General features: G+C 40.5%; 1 protein-coding gene across 1 annotated transcript; it reads left to right on the forward strand.

Moving 5' to 3' along the window:
- Positions 1-825: 825 nt before the first annotated feature.
- On the forward strand, positions 826-22,388 carry LOC5519327 (heparan-alpha-glucosaminide N-acetyltransferase). The gene is made up of 18 exons (XM_032364202.2): positions 826-941; positions 5,356-5,522; positions 12,431-12,546; positions 13,304-13,419; positions 13,998-14,067; positions 14,397-14,457; positions 14,777-14,839; positions 15,032-15,084; positions 15,588-15,664; positions 16,202-16,372; positions 16,750-16,862; positions 17,151-17,278; positions 17,731-17,854; positions 18,445-18,531; positions 19,252-19,326; positions 19,938-20,008; positions 20,526-20,638; positions 21,314-22,388. The coding sequence occupies exons 1-18, from the start codon at positions 875-877 to the stop codon at positions 21,493-21,495; spliced, it is 1,854 nt and encodes a 617-aa protein (XP_032220093.2). The 5' UTR covers positions 826-874; the 3' UTR covers positions 21,496-22,388.
- Positions 22,389-22,439: the final 51 nt, after the last annotated feature.

Raw genomic sequence — 22,439 nt, forward strand, 5'->3', positions numbered from 1 at the left:
TACACAATACAAAGAGACCTGTGATATACCAAAGCATACATAATGGGGAAGCAATAAGGTCTGCTAACAGGCGCTTACTTGGTGTTTCTAACGCTCACGAGCCAAGGCTGCCATCTTGTTGCATTATTTTTGTATGAATGAGGCAGCGGCGTAGCCAGGATTTTTAACAGGAGGGGGCCCAAAAGGCCCTTTCAAGGTATTTTCTCCTGTATCTTAGATAATGTGTCATACATTTACTGTGTTTTTTGCTGGTACAAGGGGGGGCGGGGTCCCATGGGCCACCCCCTGGCTACGCCCCTGTGAGAGTAATGTGAGAGGGATGGCTGCAAAATTGGTATACGACTGCTTCTGGAATTTATGATAAAATAAGGTTGTATCTTTTCTATGTTTTCTTTTGTCTGTATATATGTGTTTTTGAGAATTTAAATGGCTTATAATTTTAAATTTATTGGATTCACACTAATGTAAAAGTCTCTACACGGTACCCCAATAAACTAATCTGTCTGTCTATTCAAAACTGACATCTCGACCTGCCGTTTTCAATGTACAAAAAGATGTCAAATTTTAATAATTAACCTATATGGGTAATAGCACTAACCATGAAAGTTGGCATGTATTTTCCGTCTAGAAACGCCGAAATAATCATCTTTTAAAATGCTGAGAAACTGCCGTCTACCATATTTGTTTATCACCCAGGGGCCAGTTCCTGGATGATAAACAAAGCAGGTTAGCATTAACCCGTAAAAGGGGAAACTGATGAAAACTCCGGGAAAACCCCGCCACAAGCTGTCCCTCTACGACGATCCTCGGCATTCTGGGAGAGCTCGTGCCAGTCCCTCGCGGTCCCCAAGTCCCACGATTGTTGGTCGATCCGATGGTTAAGATGGCGGTCAGTGTTGTTGTGGTTGTTGCAGCCGCTTTTCTACTCAATATTATACCAGGTAAGCGCTTACTCATGTTCATTTATCTCTTCGCCGTATTTTATCCATTAGTAGCCTTTCTTGGTATTAAATTTTGATAATAGATTCGATTTGAGCAGTGCTATGCAAGTACTTTGTCACGTGAAATCGATGACAATGCTTCAATCAAACACCGGATTGGAGCATTGATCCGTATCTGGCATTTTATTTGTCTGCCTTTTTACTCCTTGAATGTTTGTTAGATCATTTCAATGCAATTTTTGTCCATTTATTTTTTCATAGTACTAGACCCTGCACACAGGGTTGACTGGGATACCTGAGATCTGCAACTTGTTTGTTATTTCTTAAACATTTCTTTGGTTCACTGCCCTCAATGTGCTATCACTTAGGGGTAAATTTATTTTAACACCCAAAGTGAGTCCTTTTGCATTAACAATATAATTTTATTGAAATGTATTATTTTATTTATGTAAGTTACAAGTAAACAACATTTTTTTGAAGTCAAATGAGCTGGCTATAGAATATCCAGACTTGATTAAAATTTATAGAGCATAAACATATTTTCAAGATAAACAACACTACATAAATATTACAAATCTCTAGATTTTATTGAAAATGTTCCATAAAAATAAAATGACATTCAATGGAGATAAAGGTATTTCAGGGAAATAATAAAACTTATCTAAAGGAAGCACCAAAGTACCAAAATAATTTACATAGATTTAAGTAAGTACTTACATATTTTACTCTTACATGACTTACTGCTCGATATTCTGATGGATCTTGCTTAATTTAAGTTACACCTATGCTGTACTTTATTGAAATCGACATGGTAAAAATGATGACATTCAATGAGAGAGATCAAGATTATTTTATAGTAAGAAAATAAAATTCATCTTAGGGTAGCCGGTCAAGGTAAATACCTCGAGTCCATTTATGAGTGTCCAGAGCACATTTAATTACGTCTTGAAGTAAGCTGTATGAGTCTAAAGCAGGCAATAGATCATTCTAATCTCGAGCCTTACGTGTCCCAGGCTCTTCGTCGGGTTGCAAATGTAAACACACGAGTAAATACAGCGAAATCAATCCAAGTTGAGATGATTTTCCAAAATAACTTGGTAGAAATTAAGTTTATGGTAAAATATGCAGTTATTAAATCACAAATCGGGCCTTCAACTGCACAAATAACATGGGTCTGAGGACTGGAACTTCAAATTCAAGATGGCATCCATGACACAGTTTTAAATTATGCAGAAGGATTCTGGTAACTAGGCATTGCGATGGCTACCACAGGTATCCAAGTAAAAAGTACTGACAGCCTTCCTTTCAAATTACGTTTCCTGTTGTTATGCTTATGGTATTGTACATGGCAGGAAAACGCATGACGCATGCACGTCCTTTCATTTCCAGCAGGAAAATTGCTGGCGTCCTCCTCTATTGAAACAATCGGCAAAACATAAACGAACCACTTCCACCCTCGAAATTCAAAAATATTAAGCAATATACAAAATTATTATGCCTAAAAAATTCTCAATAGCAAGATTATCAAGTTTTCTAGCTCTCATCTTTCGCACCACATAGTTTCCAGCTTGTACCAAAGGTGAAAATGATGCTTGAGCATCGACTTTCACACTTGCAGTGCCTCGCGCTCGCCATTCTTGTTGTTTCTGCATCAATATTAGTGAGTCTGGTGGATGTGAACGACGAGGGAAACCAATGCATGATATAAAGTAGGATGAGAAATGGCATATCATGTAGTGGGAGGCTGTATTGGTTGACAGAAGAGCTCAGTCGAGTTGCTATGCTGTTAGTAGGCTCACATGTTTGCCGGTGACATTGGGATGAAATACGAAGACATGATTTGCGTTGTTCTCATCCTATGCACGAAGACCAACATCCCTCTTGACTCGGTAAACAACCAATTCCACGGTGTTATTATCCTGTTTTTGATGCCATTGGTTCAACAACAACAGTGTATTCCCCTGGAACTCGTTGGTGTTCCTGCTACAAGTTGCTAGCATATGATTTATTTCATTTTTATTTGTTATCATTATCTTACATGGTGTGTAGAAGATAATGTACTGTCTGTCTTAGTTGATGTGCAATGACTCTCTAAGAGCTGTTACTGTCCAGTAAGGGAAATGCCTCTGGGCTTTACTATTCAGTAATGTGCAGTGCTCTTAAGTGTCTATCAGCTATTTGTTTATGTTGAGGCTGATTGTATAATGTCTCTGTCAAGCATAGTATGTACTGCTTTATATAAGAGAACTTTAGCCTGTCTGTCAGCGTGAGTAAGAGTTTGTGCACTAGTTTGTGCACTGGTTTATGATTTCTATTTCTTATATTTTATTATTTGCCTCGGTTTTTATGATTTCTCTTATTTTACTGTCAATTTACATCCTTTTCTCTTCTATTTTCTTTTCTTCAAGCTTTTTGTGCAATTCCAGTCCTATTTTAACTTCTAGTTTAATAGGATTTGTCCTTCTTATTATTAGAGCTTTAGGATGTTTTCTTTCTTTTGATCTTTTCTCTTTCTTTTCCCTTTTCCTATCTGCATATCTCACAGTCAACCTTAAAGTCTGCCTACTCTTTGGAGTATCATTATGATCAACTGTATAAAATGAGGGAACACTGTTCACATACCTGTCAACCTCCGAAAAAAACTCAAGGCTTGAGAATTTTTTAGGGGGAGGGGTGGGGTATATTCATTTTTTGGGGGAGGGGCTGGTTTAACCTTGAAGGCGTTTGACGTATAGAAAGCTCTTACGAACAAATCCACTTATAGATCTCACAAGGGTGTTAGATAAATTACGCTACGCAAGGGAATTATTATTTCAAATATTTTAATATAAAATAGGCAAAATGACGATTTTTTACAGAATAATTTTTCGGAAAGATAAAAATCGCTGAAAGCGGGAGATTTTGTGCTCAATGCGGGAGAGCGGGAGAAGGGGTCCAAAATCTCTCCCGCATTAGACTCCAGCCTAATGCGGGAGAGTTGACAGTTATGTATTCATCAAACATTAACTGGAGGTCAGGCAATCAACTTCCAGTATCTGAGGCTGCCCAACACCTGTTACCCATTTGCAGCATATCACCCTGCTAGCAGAGCTTTCTTCCTGTTTGTTTCAATAAGTTCACTAATCAGTTGTCGCCAGTCTGTTTTTTTCATGTTCTCGTTGGTTTGTATCCGCAGGAGAAACCTCTGCCGACAGCCGCTATCGAATCCCGTTGAGCATGCGCATTAGTCACCTCCAAGTTTTTGGAGGTAGTTACATGGTTTAACCGATAGATGTGACAGCTTTTAGTAATTGATTCACACCTGTTATGATATCAGATTTCCAGAACTTTTGATGAGAATGCTCACAAATAACACCATACATAATAAACAAAATAAGAATGAATTGTTAAACCAGTCTGAAGAAGTTGTCTTACGTTGTTATTACAGTTAATCAAGAGTGCAGAAGTTCGAAGCTCCTGATCAACACGTGTTTCTAATTGAACCTGTCAGTGCTTGTCTGGCTTTGTTCGTATTCACGTAGTATTCAAAACTCTGGAGTATCACTCCTATGGTCTTGTTTGATAGCCATATTTATAGCAAACATAAAATTTAACCACTTTTAGCTACAAATGTGCTACTGAGCTCAAGCATGGGCGCTTTTGAGTGACAGAGTTCAGAGTAACTGCGGCTGGGAATTTCAAAACACAGCTTCACATGACAAGAATTCCCATTCCAACTGGATTCGAAAGGGGCTATCGGCAGAGGTTTCTCCTGCGAACATGTCCATAATGGCAAACATCCTTTTTATTGAGAGTATCTTTTAGCCATATTTTTGGATTTGTTTTTCAGTCATTGCAACCTGGATTTTACATAATTTGATCAAACAGTGTCCCTGATTATAGTTGTCATATAAAAGAATGAATTTAAATTTCTTATTTACAATAAAAAACGGGAAAAGTTGGTGTGCACAAACAACCCACACCTTGGGAAAGCTCGCTCTTGCTTATCAGAAAATTTACAATCACATTACGGAAAGCTTGTCTTTTCTTAATAAAAATGCTTGTGTAATGGAAAGCTCGCTCTTGCTTGTCAGAATATTTACAATCGCATTACGGAAAGCTTGTCTTTTCTAAATAGAAATGCTTGTGTAATGGAAAGCTCACTCTTGCTTATCAGAATATTTACAATGACATTACAGAAAGCTTGTCTTTTCTAAATAGAAATAATGCTTGTGTAATGGAAAGCTAGCATTTGCTTTATGGAAAATTCACAGGAATCAGATGATTAAAACAGTATGCTAATGAACTTGTGTGAGCCATCTCATGTTACTTGTTTCTGACCATATTGTTGTTCTTCTTGCTTAAGCTCCCTATTGTTATAGGTGGGGTTGTACCATGAATCCTAATCTTTCATATTCATGATTTTACCACACAGGAGATGTTGCGACCACTACATTGATGCTTTCAAGTCGTGGTTCCTATAGCCAACCCCCAAATGGAACATGGAGCGGTAAACTCCAATTGGACACGGCACTTGTCAATATCATTTATGAGTCAGATCGACTGTTTGATGTGTTTGGAGTATCTAAAAACTGCTACAAGGTAAAAGCCAAACAGCAGCAGCACAAGAAAAAATGGTATAACTATTTTTAAAAACCCGACCATAGGATGACACTTTTTAGAAAGATAAATGGAAGGACAGACAGACAGATACACTAGACAGACAGACAGGATACACTAGACAGACAGACAGGATACACTAGACAGACAGACAGGATTACACTAGACATACAGACAGGATTACACTAGACATACAGACAGGATACACTAGACATACAGACAGGATACACTAGACAGACAGACAGGATACACTAGACAGACAGACAGGATACACTAGACAGACAGACAGGATACACTAGACAGACAGGATACACTAGACAGACAGACAGGATACACTAGACAGACAGACAGGATACACTAGACATACAGACAGGATACACTAGACAGACAGACAGGATACACTAGACAGACAGACAGACAGGATACACTAGACAGACAGGATACACTAGACAGACAGACAGGATACACTAGACATACAGACAGGATACACTAGACAGACAGACAGGATACACTAGACATACAGACAGGATACACTAGACAGACAGACAGGATTACACTAGACAGACAGACAGACAGGATACACTAGACATACAGACAGGATACACTAGACAGACAGACAGGATACACTAGACAGACAGGATACACTAGACAGACAGACAGGATACACTAGACAGACAGGATACACTAGACAGACAGACAGGATACACTAGACATACAGACAGGATACACTAGACAGACAGACAGGATACACTAGACAGACAGACAGGATACACTAGACAGACAGACAGGATACACTAGACAGACAGGATACACTAGACAGACAGACAGGATACACTAGACAGACAGACAGGATACACTAGACAGACAGACAGGATACACTAGACAGACAGACAGGATACACTAGACAGACAGACAGGATACACTAGACAGACAGACAGGATACACTAGACAGACAGACAGGATTACACTAGACCAGACAGACAGGATACACTAGACAGACAGACAGGATACACTAGACAGACAGATACACTAGACAGACAGACAGGATACACTAGACAGACAGGATACACTAGACAGACAGGATACACTAGACAGACAGATACACTAGACAGACAGACAGGATACACTAGACAGACAGGATACACTAGACAGACAGACAGGATACACTAGACAGACAGATACACTAGACAGACAGACAGGATACACTAGACAGACAGGATACACTAGACAGACAGGATACACTAGACAGACAGATACACTAGACAGACAGACAGGATACACTAGACAGACAGGATACACTAGACAGACAGACAGGATACACTAGACAGACAGGATACACTAGACAGACAGACAGGATACACTAGACAGACAGGATACACTAGACAGACAGGATACACTAGACAGACAGACAGGATACACTAGACAGACAGACAGGATACACTAGACAGACAGGATACACTAGACAGACAGACAGGATACACTAGACAGACAGACAGGATACACTAGACAGACAGACAGGATACACTAGACAGACAGGATACACTAGACAGACAGGATACACTAGACAGACAGGATACACTAGACAGACAGGATACACTAGACAGACAGGATACACTAGACATACAGACAGGATACACTAGACAGACAGGATACACTAGACAGACAGACAGGATACACTAGACAGACAGGATACACTAGACAGACAGACAGGTACACTAGACAGACAGACAGGATTACACTAGACAGACAGACAGGATACACTAGACAGACAGACAGGTACACTAGACAGACAGACAGGATACACTAGACAGACAGACAGGATACACTAGACAGACAGACAGGATACACTAGACAGACAGGATACACTAGACAGACAGGATACACTAGACAGACAGATACACTAGACAGACAGACAGGATACACTAGACAGACAGACAGGATACACTAGACAGACAGATACACTAGACAGACAGACATGATACACTAGACAGACAGGATACACTAGACAGACAGGATACACTAGACAGACAGATACACTAGACAGACAGACAGGATACACTAGACAGACAGGATACACTAGACAGACAGACAGGATACACTAGACAGACAGGATACACTAGACAGACAGACAGGATACACTAGACAGACAGGATACACTAGACAGACAGACAGGATACACTAGACAAACAGACAGGATACACTAGACAGACAGACAGATACACTAGACAGACAGACAGGATTACACTAGACAGACAGACAGGATACACTAGACATACAGACAGGATACACTAGACAGACAGACAGACAGATACACTAGGCAGACAGACAGGATTACACTAGACAGACAGACAGGATACACTAGACAGACAGACAGGATACACTAGACAGACAGACAGGATACACTAGACAGACAGACAGGATACACTAGACAGACAGGATACACTAGACAGACAGACAGGATACACTAGACAGACAGACAGGATACACTAGACAGACAGACAGGATACACTAGACAGACAGGATACACTAGACAGACAGGATACACTAGACAGACAGACAGGATTACACTAGACAGACAGACAGATACACTAGACAGACAGACAGGATACACTAGACAGACAGACAGGATACACTAGACAGACAGGATACACTAGACAGACAGACAGGATACACTAGACAGACAGACAGGATACACTAGACAGACAGACAGGTACACTAGACAGACAGACAGGATACACTAGACAGACAGACAGGATACACTAGACAGACAGACAGGATACACTAGACAGACAGGATACACTAGACAGACAGGATACACTAGACAGACAGATACACTAGACAGACAGACAGGATACACTAGACAGACAGACAGGATACACTAGACAGACAGATACACTAGACAGACAGACATGATACACTAGACAGACAGGATACACTAGACAGACAGGATACACTAGACAGACAGATACACTAGACAGACAGACAGGATACACTAGACAGACAGGATACACTAGACAGACAGACAGGATACACTAGACAGACAGGATACACTAGACAGACAGACAGGATACACTAGACAGACAGGATACACTAGACAGACAGACAGGATACACTAGACAAACAGACAGGATACACTAGACAGACAGACAGATACACTAGACAGACAGACAGGATTACACTAGACAGACAGACAGGATACACTAGACATACAGACAGGATACACTAGACAGACAGACAGACAGATACACTAGGCAGACAGACAGGATTACACTAGACAGACAGACAGGATACACTAGACAGACAGACAGGATACACTAGACAGACAGACAGGATACACTAGACAGACAGACAGGATACACTAGACAGACAGGATACACTAGACAGACAGACAGGATACACTAGACAGACAGACAGGATACACTAGACAGACAGACAGGATACACTAGACAGACAGGATACACTAGACAGACAGGATACACTAGACAGACAGACAGGATTACACTAGACAGACAGACAGATACACTAGACAGACAGACAGGATACACTAGACAGACAGACAGGATACACTAGACAGACAGGATACACTAGACAGACAGACAGGATACACTAGACAGACAGACAGGATACACTAGACAGACAGACAGGATACACTAGACAGACAGACAGGATACACTAGACATACAGACAGGATGCACTAGACATACAGACAGGATACACTAGACAGACAGACAGGATACACTAGACAGACAGACAGGATACACTAGACAGACAGACAGGATACACTAGACAGACAGACAGGATACACTAGACAGACAGACAGGATACACTAGACAGACAGGATACACTAGACAGACAGGATACACTAGACATACAGACAGATACACTAGACAGACAGACAGGATACACTAGACAGACAGGATACACTAGACAGACAGACAGGATACACTAGACATACAGACATGATACACTAGACAGACAGACAGGATACACTAGACAGACAGGATACACTAGACAGACAGACAGGATACACTAGACAGACAGACAGATACACTAGACAGACAGACAGGATACACTAGACAGACAAGATACACTAGACAGACAGACAGGATACACTAGACATACAGACATGATACACTAGACAGACAGACAGGATACACTAGACAGACAGGATACACTAGACAGACAGACAGGATACACTAGACAGACAGACAGATACACTAGACAGACAGACAGGATACACTAGACAGACAGGATACACTAGACAGACAGACAGGATACACTAGACAGACAGACAGGATACACTAGACAGACAGACAGGATACACTAGACAGACAGACAGGATACACTAGACAGACAGACAGGATTACACTAGACAGACAGGATACACTAGACATACAGACAGGATACACTAGACAGACAGACAGGATACACTAGACAGACAGGATACACTAGACAGACAGGATACACTAGACAGACAGACAGATACACTAGACAGACAGACAGGATTACACTAGACAGACAGACAGGATACACTAGACAGACAGACAGACAGGATTACACTAGACTGACAGACAGGATACACTAGACAGACAGACACATTTTAGAAAACATTTGTTAGTGGTAATTTGAAATTAATAATTCAGTAATGATATTATAGTGCTACAATTTATTTGGGGTGGGTGAAGGGGTTACATAGCTAAGGGGGCGATCCACTGTCCTCCCCCCAAATAATAATAATAATAATAATAATAATAATAATAATAATAATAATAATAATAATAATAATAATAATAATAATTATAATAATAATTATAATAATAATTATAATAATAATAATAATAATTATAGTAATATTAATAGTAATAGTAATAGCAATAGCGTCTTGAATGGAACCCAAAGAAGTGCAACGTGCTACACGTGAAGAGAGGATTACAGACCTATAACGACAAGGGAAGCAGAGTTGGGTGATCTAAACATCAGAGACCTTGAGGAGGATGTGCACTACCGCTTCCTAGGAGCACCCGAACAGATACTCCAAGGTCGCACCAGCTCGCACTTCCAGTGCTGTCATACCTAATGTGGTCAATGCATTGGAACTTGACAGGCTTGAGAGAGATAGACAGAAAGGCAAGGAAAATAATGAGTGAAAATGGCGGGAAACACCCACTCGGATCAACAGCCCTCATATACCTTCCGAGGGCACTTGCTGGGCATGGAATGAAGTCGGTCGAGACGTAATACAGGCACACAAAAATCAAGACGGCCCTGAAGCTCTACTCCATTCGGGATGCAAGCATGGAAGTGGTTAGATGCTTCGAGGAGTTATCGTCTACCAAGGGTCACCAGTCCCTGGTGAAGGAGGCCAAAAAATATGCAAGTGAACTTGCCCTATCACTCGAGCTCACATATCCAGAGCCCACTTGTTTTGGAGAAGATGGAGAAACCATCGCCACAAAAATTATTGGCTCCACATTACGGAAGATAGCTGATGGAGCAAGGCAAAGCAAGATGGAAGAAGAAAAATGGCAAGGAAAGTTACTCAAAGATGGGAAGATGAGGATCTGGATAGACCAGGCTGCTTCGCGTGGATGAGAGAATGGCGAGATGCCCCCACCCACACCATTGCAGGCATAGTGGAGATGTAAGAGCAGCAAGTTCCAACCAAGCTCTACTCGGCTAGGAAAACCTACACCTCGCCAGCTGATGACATTATGTGTAGATTGTGCGGTACAACTGCAGAGAGCTTGGCCCATGTTCTCACGGGCTGCCCAGCTCTTGCCCAAAGCAAGTACCTAGCACGACATAACACAGCACTACAGATCCTCTTCTTTGAGAAGCTGAAAGATCTGAAGCTGATAGAAGCAACTCCTCCATGGTACTCTACTATGGTACAGAAGCCCACCTACGAATCCCAGGATGCCAAGGCATTCTGGGACGTCCCAATGTTTGCAGAACACACTCATGTACGACAGAACAGGATTGGGAGCTGAAGCAACAATACCCCTGCTATAGCATCAAGCAACACAACATAGTGATGGACGTGCTAGAAGGTTGGTCCCAAGACGTGAACGATGAGGGAGATGTTCGGCGTGCGTGGCCGTGATGTCCTAAATAGGATGCAGAAAGCAGTGCTCTCAAGTTCGTTAAATATTGCAAGGACGCTGAAAGTGCTAACAAGATAAACAGTCGTACTGAACTCTATAGAGATTGAACTATTTTTATTGATTTATTTTTACATTTCTTAATTTTATGTTATACCTAGAATTCTGAGAATTCTGAGGGGGATTCTGAGATACAGTTTGGGTTACGCTTGAGCCCCTCTCTGTATATAGGCTGACATACATATGTTGTACAACTGCCATAATAATAATAATAGTAATAGTAATAGTAATAGTAATTGTAATTGTAATAGTAATAATAATAATCGGTTTATTAGCCATTATTATAGTCTAGGACCAAATTACATGGGTGGTCAGCAAACATATAGGAATTTATACATATTTGTAAGTGACAAATTGGGCAAGACGTTCAGTCCTAGGAGTCGGACATTCACACCTAGTTGAGCCCGAGCGTAGCCCATAGCCAGATAGCAGTGGTCAACCCTTGAGTACTGGGGTAGCAGGTGCTCAAGCACTGTGCTTGTGCTCAGCACACCTATACACTCCTGATAGCTAGTATAACATGTAATTTACTTTAGTGGAGGGTTTATTATAGCTAGTATAACATGTAATTTATTTTAGTGGAGGGTTTATTTGGATGGCTTTTTGTCAGAATTTTATGGTGTTACACTATTCTTTGGCTTTCCCTCACGCTAACAATGGAATAACCAGCTAAATTGCAATCTCATGTGTTAGATTTTGAGCAATCTTAACTTGAGGTTACTGTTGCAGTGTCAACCACAGCTTCTACGCCATAGAGTGGTACGCGAAACCTTTGTCATTCTTGACACCTCACATGCATTCACTTTAGTTGTAAGATGGACTTCTGGAGGGAAAATTATATGCAAGTAAGTTCAATTGTTGTATGTTGCTGATTAACTCCTGCAAATGATTATGGCAATGATGATGAAATTTAAAGTTATGACCATCATGGTGAAGGTGATGGTGATTATTGGTGGTGATGGTGATGGCGCTGGCGCTGGTGGTGATGATGGTGGTGGTGATGGTGATGGTGATGGTGATGGCGATGGCGATGGTGATGGTGATTATGGGTGGTGATGGCGATGGTGATGGTGATGGTGATGGTGATTATGGGTGGTGATGGCGATGTTGATGGTGATTATGGATGGTGATGGCTATGATGATGATAGATTACAATGACGATGGTGATGGTAAATGACGATGGAGATAGTGATAGTGATGCTAATGATGGTTTGTGGTGTTGACTTGTTGTGAATGATGATAATGGACGCTGAAGGTGGTACATAATTTTATTGCAAACAAATGTAATGCTTTTGGTGTGAACCAACCTGGCTTTCTTACAATGACATTCCCAGCAAACAAAGTCAACAAGTCTTAATGAATTTGGGTATTATAGCAAAAACTGCAACATTTCTGCAAAATAAGGAAAACTAAACACACTGTGCATATATGCATGTTATAAAGTACCATCTAGCTGTATATTTCACTACTCTCAAATTACAACGCACAAAATAACATTTTGTGCATGAAATGTGCACAGCAATGTTTAAATATTTCCAGGCTGTATTAGAATGTGATTAGTATTGTATAAAATGTGTTTACTTATTCTTACCTGTTTTTCAGTAAAACCTTCCCATTTGTTGAGTATGGGAAATACAATCTTACCATTAGAAAGTTCATGAAGCCCTATTGTGGTGTCATTGCACTTGACAAAAAAATATCCAGAAATACCTATCAACGTGAGTATTACAGTTATTCCCTATACTTTCTCCACCACCCCCTAAAACAATCATTAAAAGGGCATTTCATACATAAAAAATGCCAATCAACCATTTCTTCATTATTGTTTACTTTGGTCTATTTTGCAATATAACTTCAAAAAAATTTATCTGAAATTGAATTCTGGATACTGACAATTTATTATTGAACATATCTCCCAGTTACTTGCTTAAATTAGCGTATTAAAATGGATACTGTACATGACTTGGTAATTTGTACAGTAGTGTAAATTGAGTAGCCTTTATCTTAGGGAAACTTAAATTAAGAAAACAAAAAACAGCAGAGGCAATACTTTGAGAACTTTATCAAGCATACACAACCCTATAATAATACATAACATCATCTAGAATACAGACAGAATAAAGCAAAGAAAAACAGATGGATCAAAAGATAGACTTAAGGAGCAGTGGAGGGTCTAGGATTTCCCGAAGCACGGGGGAGGGGGGGTGGAGGGCACCAATATTATGAAAAAATAAGACGGACAGTAAAGGTGTGAAATCTAGCTCCTATTCCTAAATACTTTCTTCTTTTTCTACAGCTATTCTTATAGCTTTCGGAGTACTTGCTGCCATAGCACTGTCCTGGATTCTTTTCACTGAATTCTGCAGGTAAAAGACATTTAAATTACATTCTTTATGTAAAAAACTGTAACCTAAACTTCACCACTGATACAATCAATTTGCTAACATATTTTAATCCCTCTAACTTGAACACCAATAATGTGAAGTGATAACAAATCCCCCTTCACCCTTTCAAACCAGAAGAAAACAGGTTATATAGCTCATTGCAATGACTATTTTGGGGGTTCTTAGGAAATAAACAGCTATACTTGATTTAACTCAAATTTTAATCAAGAAGAAATAAATATAAAGCAGCATACTGTACCATATATATTGTTTTGGCCTAGAGGGTAATCTTAACTTTTTTGTGTCTTCAGGAGAAAACATTTGGGTGCCAGATGGGGTCTGTTCAAGGACAGTGAAAGCTTGATTAATGCTGTAAGTGATTGTAGAAGAAATAAATAAAAAAAACTGTATCCAAGCACTGGCCATGCAAGGGTTAAAGGGTTTGAACTCTTGCATACGCCTACCCAGGATTTGCTGAGGAGGGTTGCAGACAGTCATAGGTAATATGGAAAAAGATAGTAGGGGTTGATAATCCTTCAATAAAAAATAACCTACCAAGGCCAAGGGTGGGGGGGGGGGGTATGGATGGTATCCTGTGTACCCTCCAAGTTACTGTATACTGTTATTTGTCTTTTTGCTCCTGTAATACTCATGTATGTTAGTGCTTGAGTGCTGTTATGATATTGTATAGGACCTGGGGTCTCCCAATCACATGGATCGCAGGTCATCATCAACTGCAGATGTAGAGCAAAAGGTACAAAATATGAAGATGAGCATTTATTTATTATTTTTTAGATACCCAATAAGAGGACAGAGGGGGAGTGAAGCCAGAATTTCAAGAAAGGGAATAACTAATGTTTGAAAACATGATAGTCTTCTTCCTGAAGACCTCAGATTTCCATCATCTTTCCAATTCTTACTTATCCGGTGTCATTTTTGTCTTCAGGAAGTTAAATCAGTCAAGGCAAAAAGGCTGAAATCGTTGGATACATTTAGAGGGTAAGTTTGTCTATTATTTCTCAGACAGATAACAAATAGCATGATACTGTATGCTCTTTTTAAAAATATCAGCTCAAAAAACATACCAAGTGCAATGGCAATATGGGTGGTGCTAAATAGTAGTTGCTCATGCTGTACTGTACTTTAGATCCATGCACATAGAACCAACATTATATAAAAGAGCCAACATCATTAATTTTCAGAGTCGGCGGTGGAGATCGATCAGTAGGGAAGTTATTTTATTTTATTAGTTCAAATAAAAACATTTTTTTTAAGTAGCCGGTGCTTGGTGGAAAATCACCAGCTGCCCTAGCCTAATGAAACCTTTGCACAGTATACAAGTTTTCTATGGCAGGATTTTCGCTGCTTATAAGAAAAAGCTTTTTACCCTTGAGTATGCTTCTGTTACTGTGTATTCTGTTCTCACCTTTAAATCAGTAGTTCATGACTTTTTTAACGTCTATAATTGATTTTCTAACTCATTATGTTCCACTTCATTCCAGGATTTCTTTAACAGTCATGATCTTTGTGAACTTTGGTGGTGGAGGATACTATTTCTTTGCACACTCCATTTGGAACGGTAAGTTCCGCATTTACTTTATGCTTACTAAGTCTATTACACGTTTTTTAAAGTTTGATTTGCCCTAGAGGGTTTCCCAAGGATAAAAATGGAAAAGGGATCATGGTTGTAGTGAAGCCATGTCTTCTGAAATTGACTCACTTGAGGCATGACATTTGAATTATCTCTTTCTCCTTTATTTATGTCAGTAGCCGACTGATTACATTTTATTCTTTCCACTTGAATTCCATCCCCCCTGCCCTGGCAGCCGTCTTGAATCCTTGATCCTGCTTTCCCTTACCCCATTTCCCTGGAAGGTATCTAACTTCCCAATGGAAGGCTCTGCTATTTTTCTAACAAGTGCATATCAATATGTTGCCACTGAGTGAGCATGCTTCTTCTTTCCCTCCCTACCTCCCTCTCCCCAACACTGAACGCCCAAAAGCGGTCTTTATTCTTATTATGAGGAATTGACTGTATTTGTGCATTCCTCCCCCCTCCCCCCAGCAAATCCTGGTTATGCATATGTTCTAACCACCTCCTTTCCTTATATACAAGGCTTGACGGTGGCTGATCTTGTGTTCCCCTGGTTCATGTGGATTATGGGCGTCTCCATGGTGTTGTCATTCCGTGTGCTACGTCGCAAGCAAATCAGCACGTATAGGATAATCATCAAAATCACCAAGAGGACCCTGTTACTCTTTGCCCTCGGTCTCTTTACTAGCAACAGTAAGTGCTGATCATCTATCTGAAACCATTTTATTGTTTTTACTGATTACTTTGTTTTAACTCTTTAATTTAAAAAGTACATTTTCAAGTCTCAGATGAGAGAAAGCTCCTTATATTTTCTCTTAAAAAGGACTCCTCATTAATGACGACCGTACAACCTAACCATGTCCGTACCACCTAAACATTTTTGTAGGTCCCAAAGGTGTCCTTATCAACCAGGTTCCCATGGTGAGGCCGAAACTATAGGAGAACTGTTACTGCACTCTTTTTTCCCAAACATTCCCATTACTTTGTGTCTAAGGAAATATTATCATCACTTCTTGTGGCTCTTGCTTGACTGGCCGTGAATTCTAATCTATTTTGTTTTTGTTTTTCAGTGGGAGACCTGACCAATTATCGTATCCCTGGCGTTCTGCAAAGATTCGCTGCATGTTACTTCGTGGTAGCAGTTATACAGGTTCTTGCAGGGCCCAGCGTTGAGGACTCTCAGGTATTGATCAGTACATACAATATACGTGTCCTAAGCAGTGTTTGTATTTGTGATGTGGTACCCCTGTGACAATCATATGAATTCAGTAGGGGTGTGGAATGCATTATGTGATATCCCTGTGGTAATCACATGACACTTACTTTATACTATTTCATTCCTCCTATACTACATTTATTGTAGCCATTTGGGTCCTGATGGGATGGTATCCGTGATGTGGTATCCCTGTGGTGATCACGTGACACTTATTTCAGACTCTTAATCATTCCCCATATACTACTTGTATTATAGCCACGTGGGTCATGGTGGGATGGTATCCGTGATGTGGTATCCCTGTGGGCGCAGTGGCTATTGATGTTTGCCTTTCTGATCATCTACGTGGTGGTGACGTATGCGACGGAACTGCATGGCTGTCCTCGGTAAGTAAAACAGGTAATTGGTAATGGTAGTATGTCGTATTTTGGTATCGGCCTTAAGAATCGTTTTTCATGAAAGGTGGCTCAAGGTCTAGTACTCTCTAGCTGCATCAACCATTTAAAAGGGTGTGTTGTGCTGTAGGGGGTATACCGGACCTGGCGTTGTCAGTGTTAATCGTTTTTCTTAATAATGTATAATTGATATAAGTATTATTGACCGAGTGCGCGGGCAGTGCGGCGACTAATGGGCCTAGAATGTTTCCATCGTTTGATGGCTGTATTAACCAATTAAAGCGCGCTTGGCACCGTAGGTGTATAATAATTCTTGATATGCTGCGTTGTGGGGGTATGACGAACCTGACGGTATCAGTGATAATACCAATATGTTGAATGTTATGTTTTAGCGGATATGACAGACCTTGTGATAGCTTAATTGTTTAAGTGTTATGCTTTAGGGGATATACGGGACCTGGGGGAATCAGTGATAATTCGTCAGCGTTCAACTGTACTGGTGGCATGGCGAGTCACGTGGACTCCTGGTTACTAGGGAAACACGTTTACCAGAGGGGAACCTTTAAGGTGAGCGCCATGAGAAAGCCTGGAGAATGGGTCGTTTAAGAATATCAATCAACCCACCCAGTTATTCTTTACATTTGTAAATACAACTGGCTGCTTGCAAGAAAACTTCAAAGCCATCCACAATTGAAATCTAATGTTTGATTTAAAGCACTTCAGTTACTCGCTTGAAGAAGGAGGTCAGTAACATTTTGCGACCTCTACTTAATGTTTTATAAATGTATGTCGTTGCTTAGCCACGCGGGTAATCTATTCTAGACCCTAGTCTACGACATATTACCCCATGTTGATCTGGCTAAGCTAGAAAATATGAAATATCCGCGCAAGGATGTCAGAAACTTTTTCTGATTCTCACTGCAATGTTTATTCAGCATTGTGGCGTCGGCTTTAGTGTAATTTACTATTGACCTTCAGCAATCCTATTATCACTTGCTCTTATCTCCAACATGACATGTACTGTAGGATTTCAGAACCCTTTTCTTATCCACACTTCAATGTTTCTTCAGTGTTGTGACGTCGCTTAAGGTTAATCTATTGGTGCCTCTAGAGACCGAGTTATCATCTCCATTATTACTTGCTCTCATCTCCAACAGGACATGTACCGTACGACTGTGGCGCACGACCCCGAGGGAGTTATGGGAACGCTTACCTCCATATTCATTGTCTTCCTCGGTGTCCAGGTATACAACACCACCATACCCAAAACTTTGTGGCCCACTTCGAATCGTTTAAGGTTGGTTCTCACTACGAGGCAATCATAAGCGAAAACGGAAGCGCAACACAAGTAAGAAACGATCAAACACAAGCGCAGGAAAATTATGCCAGTCGCGTTACGTCCAAGTGGGAACCAACCTTTAAACAGTCAAATGGAAAAGAAAATTTAATCAAAAGTGACTTAGCGGGAACAAAATGGTCGTCTTCACTCACTCACTCACTCACTCACTCACTCACTCACTCACTCACTCACTCACTCACTCACTCACTCACTCACTCACTCACTCACTCACTCACTCACTCACTCACTCACTCACTCACTCACTCACTTATTTATTTATTTATTTATTTATTTTCCCACCCGTCCACCTCAGCTTTGTCATTTCCGCTATCAATGGGCTCGCCAGGCTCCCCCATAACTTATCTGAGCACAATGGGACCAGCGAGAATACAGTACTAGTAGCCTTCCCAAGGGGCTTGCCTCTTTAGTTTGAATAAAGTTTTTCAGAGAGAACAAAAAGCATCAGGCCAAAAAAAAGCATTCTTCGTGTGGCCGCGCGATAAAATCTTTTAAACTAGGTCTTAGCATTAAGTCAGCTTCTAAATATATCTAGTTAGTGTTAGCGCAAAATATAAATACTTGTTAGCGATGGACTCGAGTCGTGTATGTTTTGTTGTTTATACAGGCGGGACATACTCTGTTCACGTTCTCTCATCATCGGCAACGCCTCGTGCGCTGGTTTGTATGGGCTGTTCTATTGGTGAGTGATACCCAAGCTATACCTTTTGATCTCGGGTAGGGGAGGTACATTTAGTATGGTAAAGACGCAGTCGTTTTGGGTTAAAAATTGACCTCAATTGACCACAGTTTGTCAAAATCGTTGAAATAAATCAACACAAGGTTGAAGTGGCACGTTATACGCCTCTGTGAAAACAGAGTTGTTTTGCTGAGTCAGCATCGCAACGAAGGTCGCATAACAAAGCGAAATGTTAGGACATTTGATCCCTACATTGTTTTTGTGTAACGTCGTTCTGTCGGCAATTTCATTTGATGAAGCTTTAGTTCTACTAAAAAGTTTGGGAGGCCTGTGTTACGCCAATTAAACCGTAGGTTGTCGAGGTAACCCACCTCGCGAGCAGGGTTAGATTTTACCTCCAAACTAACCCAGATTTGGCGCTAACCAGCGTTTCGGAAACAGAACTAATCCTGGGGTAAAAAATTTACTTGTGGGCTAGGACAAATTTAACCCTGGGTTAGAGCTAATCGGCCTTTCAGGAACCTGCTCCTACGCTCAGTTTAGCGCCTGTCTTCCGTCCTCAAAAGGCTTGTACTTGTTGCTTTATTTTTTTCCCCATTGTGTTTGTTATCCAGGGCGTCATAGCGATAGGCCTGTCTGGAGGAACACAAAACGATGGCGTTATACCTATCAACAAAAATTTATGGTAAATATACGGCTGCCTTTAAAAGGATGACCTGCTGTCTAAAAAGTGTGCGCCTGGTCCAAGTCGTCATTTCCACCATGCTCGAGGATCCAGCGTACTTTGCGGGCGCTCCCAAAGGTCACTACCGCGGTGTGAGCGCCCGCATCCTCGAGCATGCATTCCCACTAGACCACGTCAAGTGCAGAACTCCGTAAATATCGAAAAAGCAGAGCCAGTGAACAAAAATTTTTTTAAATATTCCTTTGATAAATTTGGCATTTTTACCCTCTAATTTCGCGCGTTTTTTGCTGTTTCAGAATATTACGCCCAAAGTGCTCATTGAGAGTGTGTCAACTTCTACCCTACCCTTCCCCCCCCCAGGCGCACGCGTTATATCTATCCGTGGGCTAAAAAAAATTGTAATAATACGCGCTGTTGTCGTGCCTGCACAGTTGTCGACTGTACTCATTGCCCCTAGAGCAATGAGCCCATACAAAGACAGTTTATCTTGCATATCTCAAATGCCTACTTTACCCAGGTCGATCTCGTTTGTCCTGGCGACAGGCTCTATGGCGTTTCTCCTTCTTTCATTCTGTTACGTCACTATTGAGGTTTGGGAGCTGTGGAACGGAGCGCCTTTCATCTATCCTGGTATGAATCATCTTTTTTGTACACTTGGTTCAATCTTGTGAATAGACGACTTGCGCTAAGAGATCACGTGACCTCGTGTGTTGCAAATTAAAGCCAAACATAAACACAGATTTGACTGCGCCCATCTCGCCAAAGAACGACCGCCATTAGCGGGAGCATAAAATTGCGGTGTGATTGGCCTTCTTTAAATGAAAACAAGCCCTCTCCAAAAGGAAACTTTCTGGCTTTATTCGTTAACGCTAAATAAGGTGCTTTTTGTTGCTGTTATTTTGCTGCTAAAAGCTTGAACGTGTGCTTGTTTGCCACCCAAAAAAGTCACGTCATCTCTTAACGTAAGACCCCTATTTGCTTGTTTGTAAGTTGTTTACAATTTCGGTTTGATTTTGTCAGTGATTTAGTTGTAGTTGGCAGCTTGTTGAGAAACTTTGATTTTAAATTTTTTTTATTTATTTATTTGTTTTTCATTTTGTAAGTGATTCGGTTCGAATTTTTCAGTAATTTAGTTGGGCTGTTTGAAAATTCTTCAATCATAATTTTTATACAAGTTGATCATCTAGCAATTAGCTTTTTTTTTCGATCGATTCAATTACAAAGAAATTACTATATAGGTGTGAGACAAGGGCGCAAATAGCAGTTTTCAGTGATCAATAATACTTTTTGCCTACGCTTTTACAGGTATGAATTCAATCCTAGTCTACTGCGGCCATGAGTGGCTGGGCAAGCATTTCCCATTCAGCTGGGACCTGGATCCGTACTACACGCACGCTGACAAGTTATTCATGAACATCGTTGGCACATCCTGCTGGGTAGCTATCGCCTATTATCTCTACTGGATCGAGTTTTTTCTCAAGATATAATATTTAGATTAGCCAGGTTTAAAGAATATGTCTCGGGGAATGTAAAATTGTTATAAGATAGTAAAGATTGGGAATATATCAATTGAACTGAATTGTCAGTTTGTGCAAAATAACTTCGTGTTCCACTGTACCCTTCAAATCCAGATATTTCCCGACATTTTATTTTCGTGACGTCAAAATTTCGCGACTTTCAAAAGCCGATATTTCACGACACTTTTTTCGCGATTTCATTAATTTTGTACAAACCAGGTCAATTTATTTTTAAGATTTTTTGATTTGGCACAATAAATTAAGCAAAAAATAATCATCAAAACAAAAAAATAATTGTCTACTTTTTTAATATGTGAAAGCCAACTAAGACAGACAAGGGTCCCTTTGATTTTCATTATGTCTTCTCAGAAAACCGTTATGTTTATGCTTCTTAGGAGAAGAGAGATTGGCTCAATAGCGAGTGGAAGCCTACATTTCCAATTTTGGGGTATTGTGGGGATGGGATGAGAGACGGGAAAAATTTTGACAGCATATGAAAGTAGATGTTTATAGGAGGGATAGGGAGAGCGGGTTCTCCACCGATATAGTGCGATCAGGTCATTCAAGGACTTAAAAATTCACAACATTTCTGGTTTCTTTTTATCTCGCCTTTCCCTATATTTCAATGCGCGAATACCTCTATTTCCGAGCTGAAAGAGCCCTTGTCAGCCAAACCTTTGTTATTTTGAGAACACCTCTCGAAATGACCACCGTTAAATGTAAAGCTCCTCTAAATCAGCCGAAGGAAATGGACGATTTTTCTTAGCAAGGATAAAAAAAATAGCAGCTGACAAAGGCTTATTAAGCGTAGTGCGAACAGGGCAGACATTACCATTGCTGACCAAGCCTCGCTGGGTTGACAATAAAAGAAAATGTACTACTACGTACTACTACGACTGACAGAGCAAAGAAAT

The sequence above is a fragment of the Nematostella vectensis genome, chromosome 8, assembly GCF_932526225.1.
Source record: "Nematostella vectensis chromosome 8, jaNemVect1.1, whole genome shotgun sequence".
NCBI classification, from domain to species: Eukaryota; Metazoa; Cnidaria; class Anthozoa; order Actiniaria; family Edwardsiidae; genus Nematostella; species Nematostella vectensis.